This window comes from Cucurbita maxima, unplaced genomic scaffold (genome assembly GCF_002738345.1).
Source record: "Cucurbita maxima cultivar Rimu unplaced genomic scaffold, Cmax_1.0 Cma_Scf00017, whole genome shotgun sequence".
In the NCBI taxonomy this organism is placed as follows: domain Eukaryota; kingdom Viridiplantae; phylum Streptophyta; class Magnoliopsida; order Cucurbitales; family Cucurbitaceae; genus Cucurbita; species Cucurbita maxima.
The window spans coordinates 3,439,857-3,463,209 of NW_019272033.1; the positions used below are offsets into that span (position 1 = coordinate 3,439,857).

General features: G+C 35.9%; 3 protein-coding genes, 1 long non-coding RNA gene and 4 other non-coding genes across 12 annotated transcripts; 5 read left to right on the forward strand and 3 right to left on the reverse strand.

The window, feature by feature from the left end:
* Positions 1–1,904: 1,904 nt before the first annotated feature.
* LOC111492081 (zinc finger CCCH domain-containing protein 6-like) lies at positions 1,905–6,030 on the reverse strand. 3 transcript variants are annotated; one of them, XM_023141264.1, is made up of 4 exons: positions 5,615–6,025; positions 3,515–3,724; positions 3,257–3,381; positions 1,905–3,160 (listed from the first exon to the last, which is right to left on the reverse strand). In XM_023141264.1, the coding sequence occupies exons 1-4, from the start codon at positions 5,672–5,674 to the stop codon at positions 2,236–2,238; spliced, it is 1,320 nt and encodes a 439-aa protein (XP_022997032.1). In that variant the 5' UTR covers positions 5,675–6,025; the 3' UTR covers positions 1,905–2,235. The 3 variants fall into 3 exon arrangements, with proteins under 3 accessions (XP_022997032.1, XP_022997031.1, XP_022997033.1); XM_023141263.1 differs by having other exon boundaries at positions 1,905–3,381; positions 5,615–6,030; XM_023141265.1 differs by lacking the exon at positions 5,615–6,025 and having other exon boundaries at positions 1,905–3,341; positions 3,515–3,639.
* A 1,163-nt stretch (positions 6,031–7,193) lies between these two features.
* Positions 7,194–22,684, reverse strand: LOC111492080 (protein IQ-DOMAIN 32-like). 3 transcript variants are annotated; one of them, XM_023141262.1, is made up of 6 exons: positions 11,626–12,043; positions 10,848–11,180; positions 10,534–10,758; positions 10,249–10,326; positions 8,519–10,163; positions 7,194–7,631 (listed from the first exon to the last, which is right to left on the reverse strand). In XM_023141262.1, the coding sequence occupies exons 1-6, from the start codon at positions 11,704–11,706 to the stop codon at positions 7,612–7,614; spliced, it is 2,382 nt and encodes a 793-aa protein (XP_022997030.1). In that variant the 5' UTR covers positions 11,707–12,043; the 3' UTR covers positions 7,194–7,611. The 3 variants fall into 3 exon arrangements, with proteins under 3 accessions (XP_022997030.1, XP_022997029.1, XP_022997028.1); XM_023141261.1 differs by lacking the exon at positions 7,194–7,631 and adding an exon at positions 22,667–22,684 and having other exon boundaries at positions 8,469–10,163; positions 11,626–11,753; XM_023141260.1 differs by lacking the exon at positions 7,194–7,631 and having other exon boundaries at positions 8,469–10,163; positions 11,626–12,045.
* LOC111492085 lies at positions 18,680–19,720 on the forward strand. The gene is made up of 2 exons (XR_002719815.1): positions 18,680–18,923; positions 19,079–19,720. It is a non-coding gene; the product is annotated as an uncharacterized LOC111492085 (long non-coding RNA).
* On the forward strand, positions 18,912–18,990 carry LOC111492535. Its single transcript, XR_002719890.1, has one exon. It is a non-coding gene; the product is annotated as a small nucleolar RNA snoR64a (small nucleolar RNA).
* Positions 19,111–19,190, forward strand: LOC111492544. The gene has a single exon (XR_002719899.1). It is a non-coding gene; the product is annotated as a small nucleolar RNA R38 (small nucleolar RNA).
* LOC111492536 lies at positions 19,290–19,378 on the forward strand. The gene has a single exon (XR_002719891.1). It is a non-coding gene; the product is annotated as a small nucleolar RNA snoR20a (small nucleolar RNA).
* On the forward strand, positions 19,554–19,634 carry LOC111492542. Its single transcript, XR_002719897.1, has one exon. It is a non-coding gene; the product is annotated as a small nucleolar RNA R38 (small nucleolar RNA).
* Positions 19,961–22,687, reverse strand: LOC111492082 (protein BASIC PENTACYSTEINE6-like). The gene is made up of 4 exons (XM_023141266.1): positions 22,558–22,687; positions 21,899–22,000; positions 21,456–21,537; positions 19,961–21,366 (listed from the first exon to the last, which is right to left on the reverse strand). The coding sequence occupies exons 3-4, from the start codon at positions 21,522–21,524 to the stop codon at positions 20,467–20,469; spliced, it is 969 nt and encodes a 322-aa protein (XP_022997034.1). The 5' UTR covers positions 21,525–21,537; positions 21,899–22,000; positions 22,558–22,687; the 3' UTR covers positions 19,961–20,466.
* Positions 22,688–23,353: the final 666 nt, after the last annotated feature.

Sequence of the window (23,353 nt, forward strand, 5' to 3'; positions counted from 1 at the left end):
TTTTTTTTTTTTTTTTTTTTAATGATTATTTCAAAATTTAATTTTAATCTCTTTTTTGTTTTTGGTATCCAGCTGGCATGAAATATAAATAATTAGAATGAAAAGAAGAAACAAAGTGAAAATTGAAGGTTCCAAGAAGCACGTGCCGGCTGTATGGTCCCACCGGTGCTCACTCTCACGGATATTTTGACTTTCTATATTTTATTAAAAACAAGTAAACGTGTTCTCTCTCTCTCTTCCCTACGTAAAAGTTTTAATTATATTCATCTAATTATACTCGAACAAATTTGAATAAAATTACCTTGACATGTAATATTTGAGCAATTTTTTTTTTAAAAAAAATAATAATAAATAACCCATAGAATTCTATTTTTCAATTTTTAAATATAATATTTTAAAGTTGCTAATATTTAGTATGAATGCCTTGTCAGCATTTGACCACGTAGTCAAATTCAAACCTAGAGAAATTTGGTTGATCTTGTTCGGATTTGTCTACGTGTCACATTCTTATTTGACTAATTCTTTTCTTTTTTTTTTCTTTTTCCTCAAAAGCTTATTGACTAAATTGTATTTCATATTGAATATAATAAACAAGCTCATAATTTTCCTCAAAAGCTTTTTAAAAATTACATTATATAAAATTCTTTTCATTGTTTATTCTCCAAATTCTCCAATAACTCTTAAATATATATTAAAATTTAATTATAAATCTTAATTAAAAAAACAACTCGAACCATGAAATTTATGGATGAGTTAAGTTAGGTTGAGTTTATTATTTAATAAAAATTGTTTGAGCTGGAAATTTTACAACTCGAACAATGGGATTTGGTCTAGAAAATGTCTCTACTCAATCCACGAACACCCCACCTCTACAAAGTGGGTAAACGACATGAGGTAACGAGGGCAGTGTGAATATTTATACTCTTCCATGCTGCATATGCTTCCTGCAGAAATTACTGTAGCATGTGCTTCTACATTAATTTTTAAAATCTCCATTAAAAAAAAACAGAAAATAGAATGATTGAAATGGAAGAAGGACAATTTGGTCACAGTGGTAAAAAAGAAAGGCATGTCCTGTGAAGGAGATGAATTGTTAACAAGACGCGGGAAGGGCAGAAAGTCATATATGCCCCCACCCTTCACACAAAGGGCGGTGACTTTCTTATATAATTAAATATAAATTTTATTGCCGAACGACAGGTCGGATCCGAGTTGGAAGTGTGGACTTTGCCAGCTAGGCTATTCCCATCCCCATGCACGTACCATTTCCTTCGCCGTCAGTTTGTATAGTTTCTCATTATTTAAAATTTTGATTTTATATAATAAGTTAATTCAGGATATGTTTGAAATAATATTTTACCGTTGGATGTCTCAACCTTATTTTCTCCAAAAGACAAATAATGGAGTAGTAAATTAAATTAAATAGGATTTAGAGGAAAGTAAATAAAGGGCCCCCAACCCATTTCGAAGGACTTTACGGACGTACCTTAGCCAATGGTACGACACGACGACCCAATGTGAGCATTAAGGTAAGGCGACGTGTCGTTTTGGACAAGTTAGACCTGCTCTTTGCACCCACTCTGGGGCACAACACTGGGCCCAGCTTAACCACTTCTTCTGCTAATGGAAGCTCTTACATGGAACCACGACGCAGGAGGGGGGGCTCGTGATACAGGACCACATGGTTGCAAGGGTCAGAAGGAGGATGTAGTTCCTCATCTGCTGCTATGGCCACCGAACCTAAAGTTAAACGATATGTGTAACCGATAGTTTGGAACTTCGAAAAGTAAAATTTGAGTGTCGGTATAAAAATAACAAGTTTTAAGCTTAAAATGGGAATATGAGATTGTTGAATATAACGTACCTGTTACGTGAGAAATTTGTTGTGCATAAATAAATCAAGATTACAACTAAACGAGAGTGATATTGAGTATATGGTAGTTGCCCTCTCGAGCAATCTAACATCATCTAACAATCCTTCTAACTATAAACTTCAAAAAGCCTATCATCTCAACAAATTCATCATCAAACGGTCATTCTGTTTTCATGCTAAAAATTACTGAACAATGTGGCAAAGAGAATCCCTGGCCTCATCACCATGGTTATCTCGTGCAGACACAGATAGAAACATAACAATTAAATAACTTTCCAACTAAAGAGATGAAATCTTGGGCATATAGCATTCACCCCTACGAAGGGACGCATTGATTGAGATAGGTAACGGTACTCTACTTTTTAACTGCTGATTTCTCTATCAATCTTTGTTCTCTTGGCGCTAGTAGGCATTTCTGATACGCTACTACTTCTCTGCTGGAACACGGGATCGTGCTGATACGCACAATTAGATCCATGTCGACATCCTCTCGGGCTGTTAAAATATATGCAGGGTTTCATTATCTTGAACTTTGCTTCTCTTGATGGCTGGTTCTGTAAGAACTCTTGGTTTGTACCCAAGAGTTGGTTGTGACGGTTCGGGAATTGCTGCTGCCGAGGGGGATCGTCCTGTCTCTCCCCTCCATGTTGCTGAATCAAACTTTTATAGTAATTCAAGTCCTTCAATGGGGCTCCATTGGAGGGCAGGGAAGAAGAAACTGGTACACCCCTTGAGGAAGGGTGTGCGTTGGGGACAGGTGCTACACTCCCTCCATTGGGTTGAGAGAAAAAAGGAGGCGTCATGGTGGCATTGGTTTCGGACATAGGCATATGTACAAGCTGTGGGTCAGAAGATGATATTGGCTTTTGAGTGCTTGTGACAACACCAGAATCCACAACCAGCTGTTCGATCATTTTTGGATTGTTGAGAATATTAACAAGTAATTCGCGGTCGATCGAGTTACCTATCTCATTGCTCTTCACAAGTGCACCGAGTGCCGCGGATGCAGCAGCTACAACATCATGTTTGTTGCCAAGATCCATTCCAGCCATAGAACTCACACTAGAAGTAGAAGACATCGCATTTAGTAAAACATGTTGAGATGTGGATCTACCAGCAGGAGTAAATGGGGAGGGCTGTGCACTCGTATTAAGGACAGAGGCGGGGCTTGCGTAATCAGACGAGGTCTCGGTTGTTGCATCTTCGTCTTCAACAGGAGTAATGGGAATCAGAGGTGTTTGACTGTCATCTACATTGGCACGTTCTGAATCAGCTACTACGGACGGGCTGTAGGGATGCGAACCAAACGGATTTTCAGTATAAAGAATAGCAAACAAACCAATGCCAAAACAGAAACTATAAGGTGCAAAGGAAGTAATCAACTTAGGAGGAATTGCAGATGGCCGAGGATAAACCGCTTCAAGTACTCTCATCTCTCTCTGATTTTCAACAACTACCTCTCGGCTTTCTTCACCAACAACCACTTGCCACGTCAAATTCAGCACAAACTACGGGAATAAACATTAAAAGGAAAAGAAGAAAAAAAACTGCCATGGGACAAAAAGCATGAATTTCATGTTAAACTTGCAGAGCTATAGTTCTAGTTGTTCAACATAAATTGAAAATGAAATCACTACTTACCTTAGGCGGACATCTCCATTGATTAACAGGAATCTGTGAGAGCTTAATCTGCGACTGATTCTCTGAATGAGCTACTTCAAATCCAGGAGGCAAAGTGTCATCAGAACCTGATCCAGTAGAATGCAAAAGCCACGATGCCTTTGCTTGAAGGTGATCTTGGGCACCCAATCCCACTTGGGAAGGACAGTCCTCAGACAAGAACAGCCTAACCTGCAAACAAACGATGCATTTGTTACCTGTTAGGGTAAGAGCATATAAAAGACATTCAAACAAAAGGAGCCAAATTAGAACCTAAACTACCTACTACCAAAAATGAGAGAAAAAAAAATTCATCCAAAAGAACAAGGACAGATTGATAATTACAAAAACTCCTAGAAGCGTGAGGTTCGAGTCATAGAGGTACAAGCTACTCTTCAAAAAATATGTTATAAAACATATGTTTGGACGAACATACTCGCTTGCTACTTGTAAGCGTATAAAAAAAATAATATAATCATAAAACTTTTAGTTTCTAATATCAACAATTTATATAAAATCTACATGATGTTATTATAATGTGTGTATTTCTAAGCTAAATATACATACATATAACTTAAAACAACATTGCACTACGATAATTACAAAAACTCCTAGAAATATGAGGTTCGAATCATAGAGGTACAAGCTACTCTTTTTCAAAAAATATGTTATAAAACATATGTTTGGATGAACATACTCACTTACTACCTGTAAGCGTATAAAAAAAATAATATAATCATAAAACTTTTAGTTTCTAATATCAACAATTTATATAAAATCTACACAATGTTACCATAATGTGTGTATTTCTAAGCTAAATATACATACATATAACTTAAAACAACATTGCACTATAATCCTATGATATGTTAGGGTTACATTATTTTTTATATATAAACGAACTTAAAATATTTCAGTGTGAAGCAAAAGGAAGTACTAAATGAACGTAATATTCTATCGTTCTTATAGAATTTTGGGAATTTAACAGTATCACAACATTTGATTAGAAATACAAGAACTGAGATATTAGAGAATTAAATTGATAATGAACTAGAAAATACAAATAGACACCCAAACATTTGGAGGAACTTGAAACCCTCCTCCAAGTAAACTCAAGCCCAAAGAACTCAAACCATTGCCTTCCTTACTCCTCTCCCACTTCGTCCAGGTAGAACCACATCCTACTGGCAAATTCTCTGGCTAATAACTAATATCCCCTTAGTATCTAAGAATGGTAGGCAGAGGGAGAAGGAACAGATAGATATATCACCTAAACTAAAAAAACATAGGAATAATTTTAGTTAAAATCGTTTTTTCCGTTTATCAACTAAAAGTCGAGAACCTTTTAAAACTATATCCTAGAAGTTAGGAACTAAAATGTCACTATTTTAAACTTAGGACTAGGACAAAATAAAAGTCAAAAGTGTATTTTACCTAAAAAGATTCTTGAGTCCATAAATTCTTACTTTCTTAATTAAAGATTCTAATGGGTATTCTCAACATCACCATCACAGTTACAAAATGTAGAGATTTATTTCTTCAAGCAGAATGATATGAATCTTCAAGCTATTGTATGAGGTGCAAAAACGGTTTGTTCAAACGGAGGCAAGACCCTGGTGAACTTAAATGCTATACCCTGCCTCAAAGTGATCTTGTGGGCATGAGCCTAGGTGAAATAAAACTTGTTAACAATTGGGTCTATGTTATCAATTTATTCATTTTCATTATGCGATTGATTTTAATTTTGACACAAAAAATTGTGATACAGAAAATTTTCCATTTACTTCTCTATTCCCAGGATACTAGAAATTAGTGGCTAACCCAGAATTGAGCCATAAGAACTCAAAATGTGTTCTTCACAGAGATAAGCAGTAAGTAAAGCATGATAATGAAGCAAAGGTTGAAAACACAAATGTTTCTAGGTAGAAATGAAACTTAGACTAAAACTACACTAATTAGAACGATGAGGGGGGGGGATCCCAAAATCGAGGCGGCAGATGACTAGTTCCCAAAATTGTTCTCCATTTAATGGAATTAAGCCCTAAATACGTCAAATTAAATCAGAGGAAACGTAGTTATTACCTGACGGAGATTAAGATCTGACGCCCATGAAACCCTTTTTCCTTTGTGCAATCCTCGCATATTTACAGGTACTCAAACTGCTACCTCTTCAAATGTTTCACGGTTAAGAGTCGGAATTTGATCCCGATGAGAATGAAAGCCCGACTGCTATCTCGTAGAATCCGGGCTCCGTTTTTCAAACTTTTAAAGAAGATTTTGTTATCATTCCTAAATCGAAACGTGTCAACAAATTGTGCAAGGTGGAATTGCAGAAGGCTGATCTAGATTTGCATGTAACATAAACAAGACAGAGAGATCGAAGAAAACCCTAGATCCTCTGGTTCAGGCTTCCCGGCTACCGCCTCATCATTTCCTTATGGCTTCGTTTCCTTATTTCAAGTACATTTGTGTTCATTTTGGCTTCTACCAAAATTTACTCTACCTGAGATGCAATGCACTGGATTTGGAAGACGCATTAACTTTAGGTTAAAAAATATTTTTTTTTATCCATAATTTTTAACAATTTTAGTTCACGTTATTCCAATCAAATTAATCCATATCCTAAAAAATTTCATCAAAATTTAATATTATTTTTATTATTTAAACACTCAAAATTCCTAATTAATTTATTGATTTACTAACTTAGTTCAACCTCAGCATTCGAAGGGATTTTCACATCTTTATAAGTAATTTTGATTCCCTCTCTAATCTCTCCTAATCCAGTATATTTGTCTAGCTCTGATATTATTAGTAATCACCAAAATCTACCGTGGGATCTCAAAATTCACTCTCTTTGGGGTTAATATTTTGCTTCCATCTCTAATCGATATCGAATCTCACAATTTACCTCTTTAGGTGCTAGCGTACTTGTTGGCATACTGTTCGGTATCTGACTCTGATACCATTTGTAACCGTCAAAATCCACCGTAGTAATGAATTTCGTTTCCCTCTCTAACCGAGTGAGATCTCACAATCCACTCCCTTTGGGGACCAGCATACTCGTTGGCGCATTGCTCGGAGTCTGACTCTAATACCATTTGTAATAGCCAAAGCCTACTGCCCGTAGATATTGCCCGCTTTGGCCCGTCACTATCGCTGTTAATCTTACGATTTTAAAACACGTTTACTAAGGAGAGATTTGCACACACTCACAAGGAATACATAGTGTAACACTAATTTTTAAATAAAAATTAAATCATTACAAATTTATTACAAATTTAACCCTGTTCTTTTTTTTTTTTTTTTTTAGAAAATTGAAAGTAAATAAACTAATTGTTATTTTCGACCGACCAAAATAATTTCAACATGTATGATCTCTTGGTTGAAAATATATACTTTAACCAAATGTATGTTTTAAACGTCTAACCTCAACTTCGAGGGATGTAGTGCCTACTAACGCTAAGCGGCTTATTACTTGCTACCTCTATATATTTTTTCTACTCCTAGTAGATATTGTTCTATTTGAAATTTGTAATTTTCACGCCCGTAAATCACACCTTTACGTGCAAGCTTCGTTTCCAATCTAACCAATAAACATAATAGTGTTGTGACCCAACTTCTTCTGAATCTCCAAAGAACATTAAAGGTACAAAGGGAATATAAATAAGAGAGGGCTCAATTATTTTCTGTTTATAAAGGTAAAAAACCTGGGGAAAAAAGAATACATATCCTTTGAATCTCTTCATCACACTGTAGCTAGCTCAAACACAAACACAAACACAAACACAAGCAAAACCATTTGTAACAAATCTAGTAAATATGACGCACACAATGACCACAAACTTGTAAATTACTAACAGGTGATGGAAAATTTTTGAAGGGGGAGGGGGGAAATGGAGAGATAACAAACAAACAAACAATTAGTAGATAGAAATGGCAATTTACACATCTTTCCTGAGCAGATCCACACCTCCTGGCTTCATTAACTAAGCTCATGAAAATGTAGATCAGAAATTAGCTGTGCACGCATTGATGTCAAGTTGTCTCCTCAAGCTGGTTACCACCATGTGGTTGCCTGCTTACCTTCGCCACATTTTCTCTGAAAGTAGGATTCAGGAAAGAAGATGTGACGTTTCAAAATAATTCATATCATGATATACGATGGTAACTTTAGAGATTAATACATTTTAAGAGACATTGTAAATGGACGTGTGTCGATTTAGTTCTTATTTTTGCAAATCACTAACCCCCCTTGTAACAGCCCAAGCCCACCGTTAGCATATATTGTCCTCTTTGGGGTTTCTCTTTCGGGCTTCCCCTCAAAGTTTTTAAAACGCGTATGCTAGAAAGAGGTTTCCATACCCTTATAAAGAATATTTCGTTCTCCTCCCCAACCGATGAGGTGTTAGGAATCACAGATCTCCACAATTGTATGATAATGTCCACTTTAAGCATAAGCTCTCATGTCTTTGCGTTGGGCTTCTCCAAAAGATCTCATACGAATGAAGATGTATTCCTTATTTAAAAACCCACTATCATTCCCTAAATTAGCCAATGTGGGACTCCCTCCCCTCAAACAAATTACAACATAGAGCCTCCACTGAGGCCAATGAAGCCTTGGAACAGAATTCCCTTAATCGAGGCTCGACTCCTTCTCTAGAGTCCTCAAACAAAGTACACTTTAGTCACTTTTGACTACACCTTCGAGGTTCACAATTCTTTGTTCGACATTTGAAGATTTCTATTGACATGGCTAAGTTTAGGGCATGGCTCTAATACCATTTTAGGAATCACGAATCTCGACAATGGTATGATATTGTCTACTTTGAGCATAAGCTTTCATGGCTTTGCTTTGGGCTTCCCCAAAAAGCCTCATACCAATGAAGATGTATTTCTTATCAACGTGAGGATCTCACACCCCTCACCCCCACTTTAAGAAGTATACGTAGCATCACTTGAAGAAGTTAAATTGAGAGGAATGCGTACCATTTCCCTTCACTCCCTGCTGGGTTCGAGATGTTGACTGCTGAATGCGTGGAGATCCTTGCCGGCCATCAGCAGGTAAGGAATGCCTTTTCTTGATGTATAATTCTCCATCTTGAACATCCGGACTTGATCTTGGGGAGTTGGTTGAGGCCTTGGCTCTAGCAGATTGTGTGGCTTGCATGAAGTGAGGAAGAGAGTTGCTACTAATGCTCTCTTTTAATTCCTTTTCAACATTTTCCGGTCGTGCTGAATCAAATGAGTTTCTTCTCTTCCCAGTCTTCTGATCTTTGTAAGAATTATCTGTACTACTCCTCGTGCCAGAATTGCAATTTAAACTGGATGGTGATTTCTTTCCTGCTGATGGAGACTTTTGCTTTTGGCTCTTATCAGTTTTATCCCGTTTAGCCTTTATTGATACCTGACTAGACGGTGTTCCTTGAGATTCTGGAACATTTAAATGACTTCTTGGAGAAGCTTCTGGAGATGATCTGTATGTTTGATGATCGTGACCCGTACCGGCCTCCTTTTCTCTCTGCTTATCTGATGAACTTCTCTCTAGCTTTGATTCACTAACTTCTGGTGCAGAGTCTACAACAGCTACTGAAGTGATGGAATGGCCATTAGATTCACTAACTTCTTCTGGTTGATCCACAAGAAGTTGAGTACCTTTTTGCATTGGAGTAATAGAACCCTTGACTTCAACTTCCGTGATTAGATCACTGCTAGGATCTTGGACTCTTTTCTTTGAAACATCATTTGAATGTGGATCTGCCACTCCTGCTTCGGATATACCAGGTGAATCAAGGGTGGAAGAAATAGAGAGCTCGGTGCCACATTCAGAGACACCAACTTGAACTATCCTAGATGCCGGAAGGACAATATTTTCATCTGCACTTGACTCCTTCGTCCTCGGTGAAGTATCTGTTGTGGATGATACTGTTTCAGAATGAGGTTCAATTCCATCATCTTGATACATTGATCTAATTGTTCCAGTTGAATATGATGGTGAACTCAGCTGTTCAAATTTTTCCTGGGCATTGATAAATGATGGATTGTTCACCTTCCTTAATCCAAGCACAAATTTCTTACCCTCATTCTCCAGTTGTTCGGGGGCTAATCTTTTCAGAGGATTCGACTCTGTTTGTAAACCTACATCATCCATCTGTATTTTCTGATCTTGAACAGAACTAACCTTAGTTGATATCTCTTTAGCTTCAGCTGTTCTAGCAGTCTCTGGAAGAGGCTGCTCCAGATTATCTTTTACTAATGAAGATGGAGAGCAGCTGGTCTGAGATTGTAAGTTATCGGCGTCATAAGTCATTAAATCTTCACTTTCAGATGGTGAAACTGATTTAATGGTGCTGGAGTTCAAATCTTCTGTTTCAGACAAAGCTTTTGAGTCAATTCGATCCTCAGCATGAGACTCCTTGATTTCTCCTTTCGTTAGCTCAGTGTCTGATTCTTCTCTCTTCAGCTCCTCGGTTTCTTTTTCCAATTGATCAGGGGCCAGTTCTTCTTCCTTCGGCTCCAAGACATCCGATGATGAAACAGCCATCCAGCGCTCCAACCATTTCCAAGCAGAGTCGTTTTTGGAAGGATCACACTTGATTTTGATTGGGTTGTTCCTTGGTGTTGATTCCAACAACTTCATGTACAAAATTGAGGGATAAGATTAGCACACCGCATAGTGGCCAAACAAGGAACCAAAACATCTAACATTATCAAAATACCTGCCGGGCAAAATTATTGCTAAGTAGCTTTTCAATTGAAATATATCTCAAATTGGATTTTGTTCTCCCTCCCTTCGCCTGCAATATAAACGATATTGTTAAAACAGGGCAAGAAAAATTATCTAGGAATGCATAATGAAGTAAATCAAAATACTATCTTGTGAAAAGTTAAATGGAAGAAACAGAACGCCAATAAAAACAATGAACAACCAAAATTACATCTAAATCTTGCAAAGTTGGGTCCAGTTTCTCAAGATGACATGATTTGAAAACCAGAAGAATTACCATGATTTTTGAACCAGGATTTTCCTTCTCATTCTTCTTATGCAGCTCATCTGGAGCTGATCCCTCAGGAGAGAGACGAGCACGACGAGCACGTACAATAGCTTGCATTTTGACAATGGCTTGAGCACAGCGAAGTGTTCCCACAGCATGTCTCCTTACCAAGAACCCACGAACAGCAGCTTGCACCTTTATCACATTCTTGAGTTTAAGCAGCTCCCTCTGTGCCTGCCAACATGTCATGGATGGAGATGTTAGAACTTCATTAAACAACCGATAAGAATCTCAGGCTAAAGAACTTCTGAAATTGAGAGTACCAAGAGCCCCCTGACACCAGCCTGGATGACAACAACAATAGCCTCCTCAACCTCACTATCAACCTTATTTTCAATTTCGGATGCATCATCCACCTTATCAGATCCTTTAGGATTCTCAACGTTAGGCACATGGGTCTCCTCATTAGTGAAGTGTATTACAGTGGGTTTCTCAGGAACAGTGGAGCTAGGTGATGATTGGAAGTCGAAGGTAGTAGTTTCAAGATTCTCCTTCTCTGCAGCAGGAGTTTCTGCGATTACAGTGTTGTTGAGCACACGATGCTGGGAAGATTTCTTACGGAAACTCCAGGTTCGTTTGTCTTTAGAATCCTTACTCTGTAAGTAGAATTAAATACAACAAACTACTGTAACAGACAGAAGATACACGTCGAAATGGAAGTACGTAGACGCAGTAAATTGATTCCTAGATGCAAGTGCAACAATACCAATAAATTCACCAGAATTCTTTAAACAGTAGAATCCAGAGTCGGATTCTTATTTTCTAAAGCAATCTCAACCAGATCAGAAAACTCATTTTACAAAGAATTAACAACGCATAAGCATAACTTCAACTCATTCTCATGTCGAAAATTAAACCACAACCAGAACCGATCCATTCAATGCCATTCAATCTTCTAGCAATCGATTGCATTGCCAAAACTGAAACAATTCAATGTTCTTCACAACCAGAAAATCTAGTCGGCAAGAGATGCAAATCAAGCTCAAACAAAACAACACTCATGGGGGAAGTCGATGAAATCAAATCGAAACAAATACTTACCTCAAGTACATCGATCTCATCTTTGTCCTTTGAATCGCTACCACATGTGATTATTTGAAAGCATGAGCGAGGCCTCCCCATGTTAAGCTTATCCGAATCTCTCTCTCTCTCTCTCTCTCTCTCTCTCTGTGCAGAGGACAAAACGGCCTATAATGGTGCGGTCTTGGAAATTGTAGCGAGAGAGAGAAGAAAAGATAAAAGTAGAGATGCTGTAACAAGAGACACGGATCTTAAAGCATTCCTTAAATCTAGCTCGGTTCTTCAGTTGAATTCCGCCATGGGAACAGCTCCGTCGACCTCAACGATCAGAAGAAATTCAGAGAAGACGAGAAGAAGCTGTCAGATCTCTCCGCTTCTCATTCTCTCATCTCAAACAGATGCTGTTTAACTTTTCAAACCGTTTGGGGGAAAGAAAAAAGAAATTGTGGCTTTAAAATAATAAATAAATAAATAAATAAAAACAAAAGCAATATCCCGAGATATACGTCGAGAGAATCGCGAGAAATTCCCCCTTTCCCCAAATTAGATGATAAATAAATAAATATTATTTTTGTTTGGTTTATTTTAGTTGCTCAATTTTAAGATCTATTTCATTTATTTTCATTGGTCATTTGGTATTCCTACTTTTAGCTTTAGTCCAACGGCATCGTGTATGTATTTTTATTGAAAATTTTAAATTTCATTAAATTCAAATGGTTTTGGTACTTTTTTTACCTTAATCTTACAGTAAAAATTATATAATCTTTCTAAACAAATAAATAAACCACCGTTAATATTAATAATGTTTATAAGCTTATTTTAAAGTTTTAAAAATTATAGTAGGACTACGCATTCGTTGAAAAAAAAGGCAAATGAAACATTCTTTACAAGAGTATAAAAACCTCTCCATGTTAAATCTTTTTAAAATATTTAGGCTGACAACCATATATAATGGGCAAAAGCAGATAATGTTGGTTAACGGTGAACTTGAGATGTTACAAATGATCTTAGAGCTAGACATTGGGTGATGTGTCAGTGAGGACACTAGACTCTAAAAAATATCTAGATTATGAGATCACACATCGATTAAAGAAGAAAACAAAACGTTCTTTACAAGAGTATAAAAACCTCTTAACTATAAAGCTGGCGGCTACAGACTAAAATGGATAACGTAAGAATGTGTTGTTACATTTATTTGCTTAAACTAAGCGTGTAATTTTAGCATATATCAGATTTTATATTTTTATTAAAATTGATTAAATAATACATATAAAAATGATTTTTTAATCTATTTAAAAATGGTAAATGTTAAAAATAATAATAATAATAAAAGGGCATCCCACGTGTCTCAGGAGAGAGAGAGGTAAAAAATAATAGTAACCACCCTGCGGCCTGCACTGGTAGCTCTTTTGTCTCCAACCGCCACGTGGACCTGGCATGAGTTGGCACATCTACCCAAACAAGCGGGCTACTTTTGTCTTTTTGCTAGTCCGTCCAGATAATACTATTTTTCTATACAAGTTAAATGACAAAATTAATTATAATGGTAATAATTATTATTATTTTCTTTTTTATAAAATTATAATAGTCATATACGAGTGGGATTAGGAATGGGTTGTTACACTAAGAATCTGCCACGTGGATCCCATATATATATATATATATATATATATATATATAGATTTTAATTAAGGTACATAATTTATGCTCTAAAGTCGTCTCATAACATGATTTTGTTATAACAGATAATATATTCTGTCAAACTAATAATAATATGCTTTTTTTTTCCTAAATTTCCATATTCTCTAAAGCATATCCTAAGCTCATTTAAATGGATTTATGAAAATAATTCATTATACCGAATTTGTCCAAATATAACGCTCAGTACCCAGAATTTAGAGTTAGCTATAAAGTGGAGTTTTGGTTAATTTCAGTACAATAAAATAATTTTGACATGTCTCAAGTAGTTACTCGATACCCAACACTTCGTGGTTTTGACATTTCCCTCCATCCCGTACAACATGATTATATTACATACGTATCTCAAACTACTAAAAGTTAAAACTGTCTTCATAAACCTACACGGGTCATTTTAGCTTATTTTATTCTCACTTACATGCTTCATAGATGAGCGTACACCTTACTGATATAGCCAGTAATTTTCAGTTCTTTTAAGTTTTTCTTACATTATATACTTAAAATCGCTCTCATTTAAATGTAGTATCGATTTATTCATGTGCTCTTTTTTACTCGGGCACCAAAGTTAGATCATGGGTCGAACGATTCTCAAACCCTAATTTTTTATGTTCCTAAATCAACTCATTGATCCAGACGAACTTTCTTCTAAACGAAAATAAAACCGAATCATACCCTAATTCTTTCTAGAATTATCGTTCAAAATTGACTATACAATGAACAACATTCTCATTAGAGACCATGAAAAGCAATAAATCAATGACTCACCTCACCCACCAAACCAACATATTAAAGCCAAAGTTGGATCATAAGTCATAGAATTATTGGTACCTATTTATGTCAACTCTTCTTCCATTTAATCTAACTTAATTGTTTGGTTTCAAATCTCAATCATTAATTCCTTTCCCCTTGTATTCAAGTTATGAACTAACACCAAATCCCCACCTACCCTTTATTAGTGTTATACCTATTTATTTGTCGAGCTATTAACACGATGATTTGATTTCACGATATTTTAAGAATTCAGATAAAATTTTCACCTAATTTCGTTGTTTCTACTGACTAATATGAACATAGTTTAGTGGGTATTGTTGGATGATGAAAGTCCCACATCGGTTAATTTAGGGAATGGTCATGGGTTTATAATCTAAGAATACACTCTCCATTGGTATGAGGCCTTTTGGGGAAGCCCAAAGCAAAGCCATGAGAGCTTACGCTCAAAGTGGACAATATCATACCATTGTGGAGAGTCGTGTTCGTCTAACATGGTATCAGAGCCATGCCCTAAACTTAGTCGTGCCAATAGATTGGCAAATCCTTAAATGTCGAACAAAGGACTCCAAAAGGAGTCAAGCCTCCTCGAAGGTACGAAGGCAGTCAAAAATGACTAAGACTCCAAAGGAGTCGAGCCTCGATTAAGGGGAGGAGGCGTGCTTTGTTCGAGGGGAGGTGTTGGATGATGAAAGTCCCACATCGGTTAATTTAGGGAATGGTCATGGGTTTATAATCTAAGAATACACTCTCCATTGGTATGAGGCCTTTTGGGGAAGCCCAAAGCAAAACCATGAGAGCTTACGCTCAAAGTGGACAATATCATACCATTGTGGAGAGTCGTGTTCGTCTAACAGGTATGACCATTTTTACATTAATCTCGTGAAGGATTGAACCAATTTTTTTCTTAAGTTTTTAACGTTCACAAAGTTAATAAATACAATCCTGTAAATTTCGGAGCAAATTATCGATACAGAAAGTTAAAAAGTAAAATTTTGTACGATCTCTAAGACAGGAAGTTAAAATTAATGAGAGGATCTTAGGTGCAAGAAGCACATGACAAGCAACCTCACATGAAAAAAGAAAGAAAAAAAAAGCATAAATGTCTTTAAGAGAGAAAAAAAAAAATGATTCTCATAATGGTAATAAATAAAAAAAGAAAAGTGCTTTTCAACGGGCCATTATTTGAAAACTGCTCCCACATTGTGACCACTTACCTTTTTTTAGGGATAAACTTGGGGCCTTATTTTATATTTATTTATTTATTTATTGGTCCCTCCCCATTATTAACGTTGTTCTTACCCATAACTCAAAATAAATAAATAAATAGAACAATATATACTAGATATGGACTTGGGCTATCCCACGTTCCGTCCCTTATAGAAACTTTTTCTTAACAAATATATTTTAAACCTTTTTGGGAAGGGAAAGTCCAAAGAGGAGACAGTATCTGATATGAACCAAGAGACATCAATCATACAATATGCTTCAATGAAGATATGAAGAAAATATCGTTGAAATTATCAAATGATATTTCAATTCATGGCACATTGAAGAAGAATGAAGTTTCATGTTCTAAATTTGGGGTGAATTACATTTTAGAGTAATTTAGAGTTGTTATATTTTATTTATGTATTTTAAGACTTTTTATTTACTTTAGGTTACAATTACATCATGGTTAATTATAGTCATTAAGTATGAATGTTACAACTCTTCGAATACCTTAATAGTTTCATTTTGAGGCTATATAAAGCCATGTATGTTGTATTTGTAAGTAGACTTGGAAAATATATAGTAAAAGAAGCATTTGTGCTTCCTTTAGCCAATGACTAAGTTTCTTTGCAATTCTATGTAGTTTAGGTTGCATGTAGAATCATTCAAGCTTGACATGATCAATTTTACCTGTGGAGTGATTCGAATCTCAAGCAAGTGTTCTTGCCTTGAGATATTTGATCAACAAGAATCATTCAAGCTAGACATGATCGATCTTGCTTGTGGAGTGATTCGAATCTCAAACAATGTTCTTACCTTGAGATATACGATCAACAAGGTAATTCGAATCTTACTCCCCTTGTAGTGGTTCCTTATCTTATCATTTGGTATCAGAGCCAGGTTAAAGAAAGCACAAATGCTTCTTATTATGTCAAACTTGAATGATTCTACATGCAACCTAAACTACATAGAATTGCAAAGAAACTTAGTCATTGGCTAAAGAAAGCACAAATGCTTCTTTTATTGTATATTTTCCAAGTCTACTTACAAATACAACATACATGGCTTTATATAGCCTCAAAATGAAACTATTAAGGTATTCGAAGAGTTGTAACATTCATACTTAATGACTATAATTAACCATGATGTAATTGTAACCTAAAGAAAATAAAAAGTCTTAAAATACATTAATGAAATATAACAACTCTAAATTACTCTAAAATGTAATCCACCCCAAATTTAGAACATGAAACTTCATTCTTCTTCAATGTGCCATGAATTGAAATATCTTTTGATAATTTCAACGATATTTTCTTCATATCTTCATTGAAGCATATTGTATGATTGATGTCTCTTGGTTCATATCAGTATCTCATATCACTGGGATTGGGCTGTTACAACATTCAAAGGAAGAGGAGGACAATATATACTCGCGGTGGACTGTGACATTTGCGGGTGATAAGCTTGGGGTGTCATAAAATCTGGTCTTAAAGAAGAGGAGACCGTATCCCCTAACACTAGAATTGGGCTGTTACAACATTCAAAAGAAGTGGAGGACAATATATACCAGTGGTTGACTGGGGCATTTGCCAGTGACAAGCTTGGGTTGTTATAAAATTTGACCTTAAAGAAGAGAAGAATAATGTCGGTTAGTGAAAGGCTTGAGCGGTATGATTATGTGAAGTTCGAAGTCGTTTAAAAAACTATACTTATTTTTTTTATAGATTTTGGAAGGGCCACTTTTGATATGGTTAATAAAGTGATGAAGATTTTCATGTAGGCTAAGGGCAAAGTAATTGAACCCTAATAATCAATGCAATCAAATCTATGCAAATGAAATATGTAGCTTTGAGTATAATGGCAATATCTTTTTAAGACCATTTGGATAATATTTTGCTATAATGAAAGTCTACTCCATTTGGATCAATCACCTACTTTTGGCTTTTAATGGGAGGATAAATAATTTAAAATCTTTAAAAACTCTTAGTTTAATTATTATAAAAAAGTTTCAATAATTTTTTTATAAAAAAAAAAGTCTAAAATAAAATATCTTTAATTTTAAATAAAAAATGATTAATAATTTATTTCAAAATTACCCTTAAACTTTTAAGGCGTAATACAACGTAAATTAGAATATCAATGCAAGACTATTAGTCAAATCTTGCACGTAAATTTAATTGAGCCCGAACAGTCAGTTAATAAACGTCTCTTCTTAACTTATGATTGTATCTATGACTAAAATTGAATTGTAAAATTACTTAAACATGAAGTTATGTAAATAATTTTGTCGTTTATGTTTTTTAGATAAAGATTTAGTGCTAATTTCTACGGTATTCGATTAAACTAGAAATTCAATCCCGACCCTTCACTGTAATCAGAAAATGAAGATAGTGTGGGTAGAAAATGAAATCAAAGGTTTTGATTAATATAATCCTAAAGTTGGTGGAAATGATAATTGAAAATGTGACATGTTTGGTTTGATTGATGTTTTTTAATGAAACACTGTTGAAAGTAAGGTCAGTTGTTGCAGCTTGAGAGCTACTGATGCTTACTCCCAAACTTTTCAAACTTTCGTTTTTTAAGCAAAATCATGTCTCGTGGTCCCACTCCCATAGTGTGTCCCGAAAAAACTTTTGGAATTTAATCTAACAAATTTGTTGGAGAATAAGACCTTAAAATTGAATTATCTACGAACAAAAATAAATGGAAAAAAATTGGAATGAATAGCTTAATGATCAAGATCAAGAATAAAGAAAACCCATTTTATAAATTTGTGATTCAAACCATAACGAGACTACTTAAATGACTCTAGCATGCAAATCTAAACTCAAGGTGGTAACTTTCACGACCATTTATATGATAATAATAATTCTCTAAAATTTAAAAAATATAATAAAATCTCCTTTAACATTTTTATTGTCTTAAATTTTTTTTTCTTGCCTTTAAAATTTGAGTAATTAGCATAGTTCAATTGGATTAGATATATTATTGGGATATTAGATGGTGACGACGTGTCGGTAAAATGAGCCATATCGGATGTAGTGGAGAGACATTGATGTATCTTACTGAGTGACAAATCCGTTTCCTTTGTGGCTAATAATTGGAAAGGCCCAAATTACTGAACTTAGTTAGGCCCATAGGTTGATAAGCCCAATACATTGGGCCCAGGAAAAAAAAAGGCAAGCTCCAACGTTGAGTCATGCATGCGGCATAGAGTGATTACGTGTTATAACATAATTCGTCCGTGATACAACTTCCATCACCGACCCGACGTTTTTACACCTGGATCGATCATGCCGAAGGATTTTCATCTGCAAATCACGGCCGTCCAAATTTCGAGCCAAATTCCAAATTTTCTGCCTAAAACTACTGGCTCGAACGGTTATAAAGCCTGCGATCTGTTCCTACTTCATAATCCAAAAACCCTAATTCCGTAGTACATAGCCGTCTTTCCAGCTTACAAAGCCGCTTAAATTTTCTTTCAGTTCCTCTGGTTTTCAATTCGTTCTTTACTCTTTCATGTCGATGTTGAGATCTTTTAGGGCAAATTACTGCGTTCTCGAACAGAGTTCGCAACTTTTATCTTAGCAATTGGCATTGAGTTCGGATTTGGAAGAGGCCATATGACGAACTTTCGAATGGTAGAATGCTCTTGTCTACGAACTTGTAGCATTATGATTAACCAATTTGTATAGGAAGATCTGATGCCTCTCCTTACCAATTTCGTCTTGTTTTCTTTCCTATCGATCTATTTGATTCATTTTTGTTTTTCAATCTTATGGATTATAACTCGCAGTATGTTTTCCGAGGGTTCTGGTGACATTTTCTTCTTCTGGATGATGAGAACATGAAATTACAGTTATCCCTGGCTGATTCGAAATGCTGATATTTCTTACTCTGACAGTACTGATTTTTGGATTGAATGGTTTCTTTCTTTTTTCATCGACTTTTTCGTTTTTTTTTTTTTTTTCTTTCTTTCTTGATCTCTCTATTTGCTCATAGGTGTGGCCAGTGATGATGAGTTTTTTTTGGTTCACTGAGATGCAAAAATGTTGCATTGGTGTTGAAGCTTTTTTGAACTAGGACGGTCTGAGGCTACCACCTTTCTGCTTTGCCTTTGTTTATATGCTATGAAGCTTAATATCATTTTTTCATCAAATCTTCTTTCTTTATGTGTGGAATTTTCGTCTTTTTCATTGCATATGGAATGGATGATTTTCAGGGGTTACGGAGAATTTTGAATAAATTTGGGTTCTTAATTCTAGTTGAAATTATGTGGGTGATGAAACCATTATATATCAGTTATCCCTGTCTGATGCTTTGGTGCTGATGATTCATGGTCTGACACACACTTGGATTGATTCCCAATAGTTCCAACATCTTTCGAGTGTTCCAAAATTGTCTTAGAACCCATAATACAATAGAATGTTGGTTTAAATTTAAGATATGAAATGAAGAACTAGTGATTTTTATGGCAATCTGCTTGGCTATTAGAAATGGATTGATTGAGATTACCCGTGATATTGATATATACACATATGACCCTGCCAATTAAATCATTGGCCTCACAAAAGCTACTGTTTGTGCAATAACCTAAAGAGTTTGTAGACTAATTGAATCCTAATGGATTTGAAGCTGCATAGACAACAATTACATATTTAAAGGTTGATGCAGATGGTAGACTACAAAAATCATGACGGCCATAGTATAATATTCAAGGACAGCCCTGAGAAATACTAAAGTCATACCTTTACAGTTATTTGAAGCAAGTAGGATCTTGCTAAGGCTTTACAGAGATAACTACTAAAAGAAAGCCACGAGAAAATGAGGAAAATAAAAAGGTTGCCATGGCTTGGAAGCACTTGCCAATGTCTTTTCTTTCAGAACAAACTTAGTGCATGCGAGAAGCTCAGAACTTTAGGCTGAAGGCAGAGATAGCTACAAACTCATTACATTTTTGGATGTTATTCCATCCTTTATTCTTATGCTGAAAGCGGGAGAAACTTCGTCACAACCTAACGTTAAAGAGTGTAGGTTATGATTCTCACGTTGCGACAAGAGCAGCGGCACTCTTATTGCTGGTCGTATGCGTGTCAAGTTCACAAATCTGCATGCTTGAAAAATATGATTGAAGCACCTAACTAGTTTGGCAATTACCTCCCTACTCCATAATTAAGCTTGTCACTACTTTATGGTGATGTAACGGTTTGTTCCATGCTTTGCCCAGTTATTCTTAAGATCAACTGGAGCTGAAAGATCGTGGCCTTCAGCTGTGAGGCGGTTAAGCAACTTGTTAAAGGCGCTTCCGCTCATCTTGCGACCACCAAGTCGAGCATGTCGTTTATTGGGAACTGCTGGTAGTGGATACATTGAGATGGTGGTTGTACAACATGCAGACTGCCATCCACCATTTCCCCATTTGTAGCACTGTCTTATAACTCCTGTGCAGGAGCATATTGGTGCTGGCATGGTAGATTCATCAAAGGCTACCTGATTCAATCCCAGATCTTGGCCTTTCCAATCTGACTGTTTGTGATCATTACCAATTCCATGAGCCTTGCCCACCATTACCTTATTCAAGTCTTCACTCTCTCTTTTGACCTTCCTTGGAGCCTTTGAAACCTTCTTGTTTGGTGTTGTAACGGTCTTTCCCTCCTGTGTTCGCTTCTTTCGTCGTGTCTTTGTCAATTCAGAAGCAACTGGGGATAGTGGGGAAGCTTCATTTGGATGCAACTCTCTCGAATTGTAATTACTTTCATTCATATGGGGGATATGAACTGTGTGCTGCTGTGGGTGATGTATATGCTTCACTCCTCTAGCGATTTGGCATCCCGGTGGACATGATAAACTGTTATTTGGTAGGGAGCTATCACGATACTGAAGGGTTGCAATGGCATTGTCTCTTTCCAATAGGGCGTTGTTCCTCTCTGCAATTGCAGCATCTCGCTGTAGAAAAGCCATGTCTCGCTCTGCTAATGCAGCCTTTTTCTCTGAAAGGGCTAAATTTCTCTCTTGAATGGCTGCGTCTCTTTCAGCCATAATCGTCATTATCTGCTTCATTGATGGCTGATGCTGCATCATCCACTGCCAACACAAATTCAAACCAAGTTCATCAAAAACTTGAAAAGACTTTTATTCATCCATTAACCTTTTATTCATCCAAATCTTGATACCTGGCCCTGAGCTGACTTATAGTGATCTGTTTTGTGCCTTCCATTCTCTCGATGTCCACCATCGTCCATTTCTGACTCCAAACTAGTAACCAACACAAAACAGTAACAAAAATCTTCCATTTAGCCAAATTCCCATATTGTTGAATCTCAAAAGAAGTGCATTGATTCAGCTTTAAGATTCCTATTACGTTCCCATTTTACTTGAAAAAACATGAACACAACGGCAGATATTTCCTAAATGTAACTTGGTGAGATAACACAAGGGAAGATTCAAAAACACCTCCTAAACTTCTGGAAAATAATATACAATCAGGAAAGAAAACAACAGGCCTGTGAAATTGAAGCAATAGATATGAGCAGCACGAGCAATTCATTCACAGTTTAAGCAAAAAGAAGATGAACAGTAGACTAAAGATAGTTCAGAGTAGTAGATGATACTTCACCTGTAATCAGAAGATCAAACAAGAATTCACTTAGGAAATGAAATGAACGTTAGAAGTTTTGATCCCCAGTCAGCTTCCTCATGTCGTCCTCCTTCAGATCATCTGGACAATGCAATTCAATGTTTCAGAATTCAATTGATACCACAAAAACGATCGAGTCAAAGTGGCTGCAAAAAGCATTTTCATTGAATTCAACGGGTTCAATGAGCTCGAATCAGCTGGAAAATAAGGCAATAAAGGCTATAGAGTAGGAAGATCCGATTCTTTACTATAACCAGGAAAGTAAGCGGGAGTCAGCTCTTTTACTTCTAAGTACTGAGCTTAAAGCAATACCTTCAACTCCAAAAGAAAAAGAATACGCACAACAAATTCCTCAACTAACGACCAGAAGCAGACGAAACCCTAAAAAACAAAAATCCCCAAAATCATACGGCAAGCTTCATCTCAACAGCAAATGACCGAAACAGAGCAAAATCGAAGAAGATTCCACAGAAAATGGAATGAATAAAGAGAACGGAGAAGCCACAACAAGAATGAAGAAGTAAAAGAAGTATCTATAATATACGATTCAAAAGGAAATAAGGAACGAAAATAGAAAGTAAGTTTGAAAATGGATAAACATATAAGAAATCAAAGAGCAGAGAGAAACGGAAGCTTGCCGGTGAGAATAAAGCCGGAGATAGACGAAGCAAAGAGACGACGACGGCGAAAAAGGATTGAAAACCTGTGGAAACAACAGTTGAGTGCAGAGCAGCGGGGCAAAGGAATCTCTCTCTCTCTCTCTCTCTCGTAACTTTATGTCCTTTTCAAATTTTCTCCATTATTTTGGGTTAAATATTTTTATTTAAATTATGTCATATGAACTTATAAAGAAATCTTCTAACTCGTTCCCTAATTTTATAAGAAATTGATTTATTATTTCATTTTATTTTCTTAAGTCAATTACTCAAAATGTTTAGTCTTTAAATGCCATATTCAATATAAATTTGAAATTTTATAGACTTATATAGACACAAAATTAAAAATTAATAATCTATTAAACACCTAATTTGTAATTTAGTCATACAAATAAACTATTTTTTTGTAGCCAACTGTAATTTGCCATGTGGCAATTTTTTTCCTTCCTCTTTTTATAATATTTTATTTAAGGGGGGCGGATTAATCCGCGCCGTTGAAAATGGGGAAAGGAGGTGTCAGGATCTTGCCGCCATTGGACCGGGAAAAGGGCGGCGTTTCAAATGGAATTTTCAACTTTCCCCCGCCTCTTCATGGGTCATCAAACATGTCACGACGACATGTCGTCTTTTTTGTTTCATTCATTTTTGGCAATTGTAGAAAAACACTTTTATTTTATGTACTACTGGAAGAAAGTTACATAAATTTTTTCCCTAAAAATACTTTAAATTGTTTTTTTAATTTATCGAACTGAGTTTTTTAAAAAAAAAAATATCAATT